Below are 10,228 nucleotides of genomic sequence, written 5' to 3'. Positions count from 1 at the left end.
ATATATATATATATAGCCTATGTTGTGGAGATTTTGGGAGCAGGAATGAGGTATTCGTGGCACTTTTTAGTTTTTTGAAACATACAAGTTTATGGTAGAATATAATATATGTGAATAGTGTCATATATCGGTAATATCTTAGTATAGTGGGCGTTTTCCCCCTCTGTTTATATCAATACTGGTCCAGTATGTTTGCTACATTTCGAAGTGAGCGGCCATCAAACCAGATTTACTACATTTCCCATAATCCATGTGGTGTGACGGAAGTGGCGTAGAATATAGTGGCTCCTCGATTTAAACTGAAATGGGCACCGGTCCCACGAAAAGAGGATTTTAGACAAACAGTCAATCTTATTATATTATTTATGACAGGGTATTCATTCGTGAAGTTTATAATGGAATAACCGGTCGCTTGAGTGTTTCGCGGGCATGTGTTTTGAAGCTTTATTTCAGTTTGTTTACTGGAGCTGAAACACACAAACCATAGACTCCGGTGACACTGTGCGATCCTTTTACCTGTCGCTGTAACCTCACCTGTCATTATTTACGCTGGTTTAAAGTGTCTTCATAAAGCAGACAGGTTTTATGCTTATGTTTAATTCGAGAAGCTGTTTATCAGGCGCTCAGGATGAACTGGGACCATCAGTTGAGCTCCATCATCTCCGAGGCGGACGGAAGTGTCGCAAAAATGAGGGTAACAGACTAATATTTCATAACTATAAACATTCATTTAAATGTGTTTTATTTGTAAACGATAAGTCAGTTTATGTTGCAGACACCGTCCGCTAGAGTGCGCGGTCTATGTGCTAGATAAATTAAACAGACAGTTCACCTAAAATACTGTATTTACTACAGTCCTGTTATGAACCTCTATGACTTACTTTCTTCTGTGAAATACAGCTTTAATTCACCTTGGTTATTAATATTGTGTCTTAAAAGGAACGTCTTACTACATATGGAAGATCTCCCAGGGGAATCGAAGGTAATGCCGTTTTTAAATTATTTTTAAGTCCATTAATAGAAATATGACAGATGGAGAATATTCTGTGTAATTCTATATAAACGTATAATGACTGTGTAATGACTAATAAAAGTAGTCATGGAAATTATTAAAAGTTTTAAATCCTGTCAATATTTAGGAGCAATGTTGGTTTTGGTATTATTTATATTTTATTATAGTATTTATTTTATATTTTCATTTAGTCAAAATGTTATTAAAGATTTTATAAGCATGTTGTTTAGTAGTCATTTTTTGTGTGATAAAACAGAAATAATGAATATATACAAAAACAAGATATATTAATAACTGGTTATGTTGTATCAATGTATCCTGTGAGCTTTAAAAACAAATATTTGTCCCTGTGGACATCAGTTTTGGCCTCTACTGTAAACGTTCATGTGTTTCTCTCTGTAGATGTGTTTCCAGTCAGAGAGGTCACAGCCGGTGTTGATTTGAAGCCCTCTTCCTCTCTCAGTCCAGCGGTTCAGTGGTCAGATCTCACCGCCATCCAGACACAACTACAGCAACAGAGTCAGGTCAGACTAACACCTGCTCTGGTCACATGACCCGTTTGTCACCTGACTTTAACGTCTAGCTCGAGTGATCTGATCTCAGGTGTTTGGATCACATGACGTATTGGGTCATTTATCTGTATTTAGTGCTGTCCACTTGAGTTCGGGTCACCTGAGAAGATGGACCTTTGTAATAACACAATAAACAATAAATGTGTTTTATCTTTTGTATTTTATAATTATTATTAAAGACAAGACGCATATATTAGGGTAAATAGGGTAAATATTTTAATTAATAGATACTATTACCTTCCCCGGTTGATTAATCACCAAATTTACCATATATTAAAACAATTGTTTTGTATTACAAGTTTTCTTAAATGTTATGTTTAAATATGCAAATGAGGTATTAGTAATTTATTATGCACCATTTGTATATATTTCCAGAATAAAGCTAGATTCAAAAATGTTGTTGATATATATTGGACTTTTTACAGAGAGGATTTTGGATATCTATATTTATCACTCTATAAATCAGACAATAGTTTTAGGAATAAAATGTTGAAAATTCTGTATATCAGGCAAATCATAAATTAACAGTACTTGATGTAAAAACCTCAAATATAGATATGACTAAAACTTTAAAGTTTGATGTATGTAAAGCTGCGGAAGGGGAGATTTCTGTCTCAACTTAAAAAAAACTTTAAAGATGTCTGTTGTAAATGAAAAATCTCCACATGCAATTGCAAATAGATATAGCATATAGAGTCTAAGAAGTCCAGTGCATGAAAAAACTGTGATTTTGACTGCAGTGTCTTGGCTTAATATTATATTCTGAACCCTACAGTGTATCATTGTAGAATAACAAATAAGTTTTATGTTATTTTCCCACAGGCCATTGAAACTTTAACACAGAGTCTTCGATTATTGGAAAGAGAACGAAACGCTCAGCATAGACAAATACAGACATTACAAGGTGATCGTTCAATGTGCTTCAAAATTTTAAAGGGGTCATGACATGAGAAATCAAACCAGCTTTTTGTTTGACACAAACCACCTCTTATGTGTCATCTTTTGACACATAAGAGGTCTTTAAACCATTAAAACATCCTGCAAGTTTCACAGCTTTAAACGTCCTCATTATAAACGAAGCATAAACAAAGCTCCAAAAGCGCCTCGTTTTGATATCGTGGGATCTGTGATGTTATCAGATACATCTGCATATGACTGCCTTCAGAGTAAGACTTAATTCTTAATTCAGAGTAAGAGCAAATAGTTTTACGTCGTCGCATCATAGGCCCCGCCTACTGGCGTTCAGTCGCTTAACGGCTGACGTTTGCCTACACTGGATGTTGTCTCAAGCAAAACGACTGACGCTGTCTACACTAGAATAGATACAGTATACATACTTCTGACATACTTCACAAACTTGAATCTGTCCACTACAGGACAAATGGAAGAGTGAAAGAACGTAATTCGTTTTCATTCATCAAGAATCACAACACCGAAGTGGAGATTTCGTGGTTAAAAAGTATATAAATGTTTATTTTTTTCTTGAAAATGGCTGCTGGTTTGGCTAGATAAGAGCCTATTCCTCATCTGGGATGGTGCAGAGCCTCTGAAGCCCTTCCTTTGTAACTGCACTGATTTTGGACCTTTAACCGTTGGTTGCCATTGAAGTCCATTATATAGAGAAAAATACTGGAATGTTCTCCTTTAAAAAAAACGTTATTTCTTTTCGACTGAAGAAAAAAGACATGAACATCTTTGATGAGGTGGGGGTGAGTAAATTGTCAGGAAATTTTCATTTTGAAGTGAAATAATCCTATAAAAAAACAAACTACAAAAAACAGATTAATTTAGACCAGAGCATCAGAGTGAAGGTTGAAAATAATAGTTTTTTTCTTCATATATATTTGTTTTTTATTTGCAAAATCCTTATTAACAATATTCGTGAACCCCAAGTAACATATTAAAATATTTTTTTTAAATCCATGTCATGACCCTTTTCATGAACACTTCTTTTCAATAAGTGAGTTAATAGAATATGCCAAGAACAAAACCTGCTCTGATTGAGTTGATATTAATCCTAGAGCCGGTCTCTTCCAGAGGAGCAGAAGAGACTTCAGGATAAACTGGAGGAGAGAGAGCGGGACGCAGAGCGGAGAGCATTGAGTCCTGGACCGGATCGACGGATAGAACAGTGGAAGAGAGAGATGGACCGAGAGCTGAGCAGCCTAAGAGCTCAGATCAACCGAGCCACGACTCTAGGAAACCAGGAAGAAAGGTCTGTAATGAGTCTTTAGTGACATCTGTGGAAAATAAATAAAAAACAGTCAAAAGTTTGGAATGATTATGATTTTTTTATTTAAAGTAATGTCTCTTCTGCTCAGCAAGGATTCATTTATTAAATCAAAAACACATTAATATTGTGAAGTATTATTAGAATTTTAAAAAACTGCTTTCAATTTGAATATGCATTAAACTGTACTTTATTCCTGTGATCAAAGCTGGATTTTCAGCATCATGCTAGTAATCCATTGTGAACATGGAACGAAGCAGTTTAACAGTGTGTGAGTGTACAGACATTGATAGTTTTTTAATGTCTGTCCGTCCACAGCTTCAGCTCTAAACTCCGCAGAGAAGAACTGGAGCAGCTCAGGAGAGAGGTGGACATTCTCAAAAACAAACTGAGTAGGTCATATACCAGTAGATAGTTTTTTATATACCTACGCAGAGCGTGTTTGATGCCACAGATGCATGAACTGACTGTTCCACGTGTGCATATCAGATATACACTATGATGTTACATGCATAAATCAAACTCTTTCAGTATATGAGTGACCTGTTATTACAGTCAGGGCTTTCTGCCAGTGCAAATGCATTTTGTGTTAAAATAAACACAAGCACGAGCGATCTACTGCCTCCGCTGTCACCCAAATAAACATCACGCTCAGAGACTGGCTGTGCTTGTGTTGGCTTCACATTCATAGCGACTTCAGTATTGATAGACATTCTGACTCTGGGCATTTTGGCTACATTTATACCGTGTTCATGAATGCTAAAAAAGCAAACTGGTTTGTGTTTCTGTAGTGCGGCAGGAGGAAGATACGTTCCAGCTCCAGTCTGAGGCCAGAGAAACAAGGAGACAGTATGAACGCAGCTCTAAGGTGAACGACACACACGTGATATAAGATTTTAAGATTTCGTTTTCTTTTTTTAAAAAGAAACATATTGGGTGATTTCAGGGTGACTGGGACACTTTTTGCCATTGAGATACCCTGAATGATTTACTCAGCAAGGATACATTAAATTAATCAAAAGTGACAGTAAAGACATTCATAATATTTTAAATAATTTCTGTTCTTCTATTTTCCATTTTCTGATTGACTATCCCTTTCATTATGCTAAATATAATACTTAACATTAAACGAAAAGGGTGTTTTTTTTATGATTTCAAGATTGGTATTGACTTTTCTATGTAAATGAACTCTTTTATAATATGCAATATATAATATGCAAAATGATTTTGCATTAAGATTTATAGATGTTTTAGCTATGTTCTGGTTCAGTGACCATTAATTTCAGTGCTCATTTGATGTTTGTATTTTACAGATGTTAGAGAGTTTTACAGATTCTTACCGCGCGCACAGTTTTGAACTAGCTCGGATGGTGTCACAATATCAGCACACTCAACAGGAAGTACGTGACCTCAGGTGGGTGTGTCCTTAAAGTGCCACAAAACAACAGCTGGAGCAGTGGTTCACAACCAGGGGGGCTCGAGATGACTTTAAAATTAGGCAAAACAAGCATTAAAATGAGATAAAACCAAGATATAAAGCTAGAGTAGGCAAAGTTTTTCATTAACCCTTTTTGTTATCCTGGTTGAAACTCTCTTCACATCCTGATAGCAATCAATAAGAGCGGTTTAAGTATTTAAAAGAGTACATATATCTTCTGTGAAAGTCTCAGGACCAAAACATATTCGTCCAATCATTGCATTCGATCAAAAGGCTGTCCCAATTCAAAGGATCCTTTAAATGTGGCCTCCTTCATTTCCCGGGCTGCGATAGATAGAACGAGTGGATCCTTCGCAGCCTAGCCTATCCCAAGATTTATTGCACACTGCTGACGATTTAATGTGGTTTTTGTTTTTTTGAGAGGGGGAGAAAGAGAACAAAAAAATGCCTAATTGCTAGATCTTATGCTTGCTATTGCTAGCCTCTCCATATTAGGCTTCCCACCAAGTTCTTGGAAAAACCTGGATATATGAGAGCCTAATTATAAATCTGGATTTCTGCAAATTAATGAAATAAAACTCCATGGCCATATTTATACATTTATAAATAAAAATATTTCCAGTTACACCCAGCTTTAAAATTCAGTTTTAATGGGCAGAAATTGTGAGGACAGGTATTTACAAAAATCCTTATCCAGGAGCTTATGAACAATTGCGGGGCCTTAAGGGGGTCGCACACCGGACGCGGAGCTCGGCGGCGCTCGGCGGCGCGCCACGTCTTTAAAATTCGAACACATTGTTTTCAATGAGTGTACGCACACCGGTGGCGGCATTCGGCGCCTGTCCGCGGCGACTCAGGAAGTTGTTCTAAATCCTGCCGCGCCACAGAGCGCCATTTCAAGGCTTTATATTAAAAGTATATTATCGTTAAGGTATACTGATTTCAACCTTTGCTACAAGACACATTTGTTTTACATTCTGAGTTCAACAGCTTGAATAAAGTCTAAACATATTTTGGGGAAATGTATAATAAACGTAGCCTTTTAAAATGTGCGCGTCTGGTGTGCGATACCTGAGACGCTGCGTGGCGCGCCGCCGAGCGCCGCCGAGCTCCGCGTCCGGTGTGCGACCCCCTTTAGATTCATAAAGGTTAAGAACCCCTGAGCTGGAGGAACATTGCGAGATAGTGTTATTTTAGTCTCATTGATATACATTATATTTAAGTTTATTTAGTTGATAACCCTTTACAATAAGGTTTGATTTGTTAACATTAGTTAATGCATTAAATATCATGAACTTACAATGAGTAATATATTCTTACAGTATGTTCATGTTAGTTCATCTTAGTGCACAGTGCATTAAAGCTACACTGTGTGATATTTTCCCCCATCTAGGGGTGTAAAGGTATATGACCATCCAGGCAATAATAGTTCCTGTTCTTCTCAACTCTGATTTCGTTTTAACTCCTACGGTGGCCGATCTAGTCCAAGATTAACATGGCAATCCCCCTCTTCACATTCGACACGGTGCCATCGAGTGTAAAAACGCGAAAGGCGAAGCTTGAATTTATGGGTATGTCCCTCTTTGGCTAATGTACTTTCAAGATGGAGGGGCAACATGTCGACCGGCATTCAAACCCCTCACCCGTATGTATTTTCAATGGTATATTATAAACTTACCAGAATACTTTATTACTTGAAAGAAGTAAATATACATTAATGAGCACGTATATTTTTGAAAGAACTAAGTGTTTTTAGCTAAGAATAAACTAAAAAAGTTACACAGCTTTAACTAACATTTAAAGATGCATATTTTGATATTCTGAAAAATGTATTAGTAAATGTTGAGATTAATAATGTAGATAAATAATGTAGTTAACTAATAGTAACAAATGAAACCTTATTGTAAAGTGTTACCAATTAGATTGAGTTATTTTAGGACTTTAACTTAAGCTCAACAAAATTGAGAAATGTTTTCTTGGAAACTAATGTGTTTTTGAATATTTTATTTAATGTAATTGTTTTATGGTTATAGTATTGGCAAATTACCCTGATGAGAGTAGGGCACTATTTTCTGTGTGTGATTTAATCGCCCTTAAAGCAATTTTTAATCAAGGTGATGTTGTATAGGTCATACAAGATTGACTGGTACATTTTTGCCCAACTCCATGCATGTTCTGCAAAAACTCCTTCAAATTAGTTGATTTTATCGGACTGTCCCGCTTTTAATGCAAGTAGAAAACATGCTTACTTTAAGATTCAAGAAAAGGTTTTAGAATTTGATCATATGTTAAGGTAAATTTTTTTTAAATATAATTCTTGTATTTTTGTAATTCTGTTTGTGCCATGAAGATGCGAAACAGAATGCGAACATGCCATTAAATAAAACTCTATGTGTGATTCAGAGTCACAGCCTCTGAGCTGAAGGACGAGGTGAGAGGTCTGGTCCTGAGAGACGGCCTCCCCGCACCTGCACAGGTACCGCAGAAAGCACACAAACCAGGTGAGACGCAGCTGTGAACACACACTAATTAAAGGGTCTTGTACTTTTTTGGTTTCCCCTTGAAGGTCATTTATAATGTTAGGTCTTTTTGTGCCAAAAAAGGTCATTTATCCTCTCTGACATTTGGAATCAAATTGTTTTTGCTTGCTGCTCCTAAAAGGTCCACTGAAGTGCCTTGAAACGCGCCGCATTATTCAATGTGTTGACATGATTTCCCCTGAAACGGCTCCAGCTGTTAGCAGCTCCTCCCCTTTTTCGAAACGGCCAATAGCGTTTCGTTTAGGTGTCAGTTTGACTAGAGTCTTTTTGTTTGGTAAAGCCAGTTTCCTCTACCTGTTTATCATCATCATCATCATCATCATCATCATCATCATCTCCTCCAAATCGTTTTGAAATACAGCACTCTGTGCAGAATTCAAATTGGTCCGATATGTTTTGTTGTCTGCTCTGACTCGTGCATATGATCCGCGCTGCTCTCTCTTGTCTGTGGTCTAAATTTAGACATGTTGAAATTAGTAAATGTGTGTGAACAACTGACCGATTTCAGCCGCAGCTTCAGCAGTGTAGGGGGCGGGCTTTAGATTCTTGAGATAATTTTGACTGGACAGAATATTTGATGAGACGGGGAAGTCTGCGATGATGCCATCAAAATCTGTCATTCGTTTTAAGGGAAGTGAGAGGCTGTAAGTTTTGAATGCTTGTATCTCCTAAATGCACATGGGAACAAACCATTTTGGTACACACCAGCTTATTCATAACTTTAAGGCTAACACAGTCATACTAAAAGCAAAAAAAACTTCAATTTTGATTTCAGTGGACCTTTAAAAGGTTTCGGTGCACTTACGCTCTTTGTATGTGGTGTCCTTTCATTGTTCTCTCGCAGCTGTGGTGACGGTGAAGACGAAGGCCGAGAGACGCGTGTCGTCAGGGTCGGAGGATGATTTCAGTCCCACCCCCAGTCTGGCTGAGATCAGCTCAGACGAGTTGGATGCATCCTGGCTGGAAGAACCAGGTGACACATGCATTACAAATCTCATGCAGAGCTGCATGGGGCTAGCCTGACAAGCCAGACCCACATCAAGATGTTTGGTCTGGAAACTCACCATTGACAGCTCAATCCGAGGGGCGGATAAACGGTTGTCTTTCAAACTCCCTCTGCACGCGATAGGATAGCGCTATTTTTTTTTAAGAAGACAAACCAGCTGGAGTAATTGTTATTATAGTATAGTATGGTATCATTTATATACTATTTTTTTGTTGAAAATACTATATTTTTACATTTTCTGTTTTTATTTTAAATTTAAAGTTGTACTTTTGATGTTCCTGTAATTTTAGTTTGTTATTTTAGTACTTTAAATTAAAATTGCCTCGGAAACTAGCTGAAATAAAATAAGGTGAAGAGTTTATATTATATTTAATTTCAGTTCATTTCAGTTTCATGTAATTAAAAATAATTTTAAATGATTGTAGTTTTAGCTAATGAATAAAAACCCTGTAGAGAGGAAGGCACTTGTTTTAAAATGATTTACTTTATTTTACATCTTTTCCAATTAATCAGGTATCTGTTTTTCATCCACTTGCCAACCCCAGTTTGGGGAAACCCGGGTTTACACTAACAATTACTCATTTTTCCAATTGTTTTAGAGCTACAAACCAGAAGGAGGCGCCGGCGTGTCCGTCTAAATTCAGACCTGTCAGGAAGTGACATCAGCGATGCTGGAAGCGGGCTTGAGAGTAACCTTGACAATGATGCTGAAGGGCTGGACAGAGTTTCAGACAGTCCTCCAGATCTCAGTCTCAGTGACCTCTGACCCTAAAGGCCAATAAACCATCGTGCTGCTATTAGAGAGTGGAAACCCTGTTCTTAAGTGTGGACAGTTTACGTCTGTAATGACGGTCTGGACTGGGCTATTTCTAATATAATTGATCTACGCTGAGGTAAAATCAAGTCCATGGTGCTCACTGAGTTTTTGTAGTATTCAATAAGACTGACTCGCATCAGACACAGATCGGCTTTATAAGTATTGCAGTGACGTATACTGCATTTGGTACCACATATTAGCATACAACTCTTACTAATTTTACAATATCTTTCTGTGGTAAGAGTAGTATGCGGTTACCAAATTCAGCCATACAGTATTCCAGAAATTGAGGTATTCGTTAGCAAAGTTGCAAAACAACTTTTGAAATAATGCAGAAAATGGGTTTTGAATATGAACGTGCAACACAAAACACCCAGACAGTCAAAGGGAGTTTGACTTGGCCTTTTGTAGATGTTTTAAACATATTTGCAGTCAGTATTTGAAGCATGCTTGCATAAATGCATGCACTGATGAATCGCTCTCTCTCACATTGACTATTTCACCTTTTTACCACTTTTGAAATAAATGTGAATAATTTTGTTTCATAACTTGCGTTTTTGGTATTGTGAGGCAACTTTAAAGTAACAAAAAGTAACAATTTAGTGTGTGTTTT

General features: G+C 37.1%; 1 protein-coding gene across 1 annotated transcript; it reads left to right on the top strand.

The window, feature by feature from the left end:
• The first annotated feature begins 117 nt into the window (after positions 1–117).
• LOC137041642 (tropomyosin) lies at positions 118–10,225 on the top strand. Its single transcript, XM_067418167.1, has 11 exons — positions 118–694; positions 940–982; positions 1,415–1,536; positions 2,407–2,488; positions 3,622–3,799; positions 4,133–4,206; positions 4,606–4,682; positions 5,128–5,228; positions 7,656–7,753; positions 8,637–8,765; positions 9,398–10,225. Exons 1-11 carry the CDS (start codon positions 629–631, stop codon positions 9,562–9,564), a joined length of 1,137 nt encoding a protein of 378 aa, XP_067274268.1. The 5' UTR covers positions 118–628; the 3' UTR covers positions 9,565–10,225.
• The last annotated feature ends 3 nt before the right edge of the window (positions 10,226–10,228 follow it).

The sequence above is a fragment of the Pseudorasbora parva genome, chromosome 15 (assembly GCF_024679245.1).
Source record: "Pseudorasbora parva isolate DD20220531a chromosome 15, ASM2467924v1, whole genome shotgun sequence".
In the NCBI taxonomy this organism is placed as follows: Eukaryota; Metazoa; Chordata; class Actinopteri; order Cypriniformes; family Gobionidae; genus Pseudorasbora; species Pseudorasbora parva.
This window is presented reverse-complemented; position numbering and strand designations above follow the sequence as displayed.

What these genes read in the sequence shown, in the direction of transcription:
- LOC137041642 (XM_067418167.1), top strand. Translation starts at nt 629, where the DNA reads ATGAACTGGGACCATCAGTTGAGCTCCATCATCTCCGAGGCGGACGGA. An exon ending in CATTCTCAAAAACAAACTGA is followed by an intron (nt 4,207 to 4,605) that starts GTAGGTCATATA and finishes GTGTTTCTGTAG; the next exon opens with TGCGGCAGGAGGAAGATACG. An exon ending in AGTATGAACGCAGCTCTAAG is followed by an intron (nt 4,683 to 5,127) that starts GTGAACGACACA and finishes TGTATTTTACAG; the next exon opens with ATGTTAGAGAGTTTTACAGA.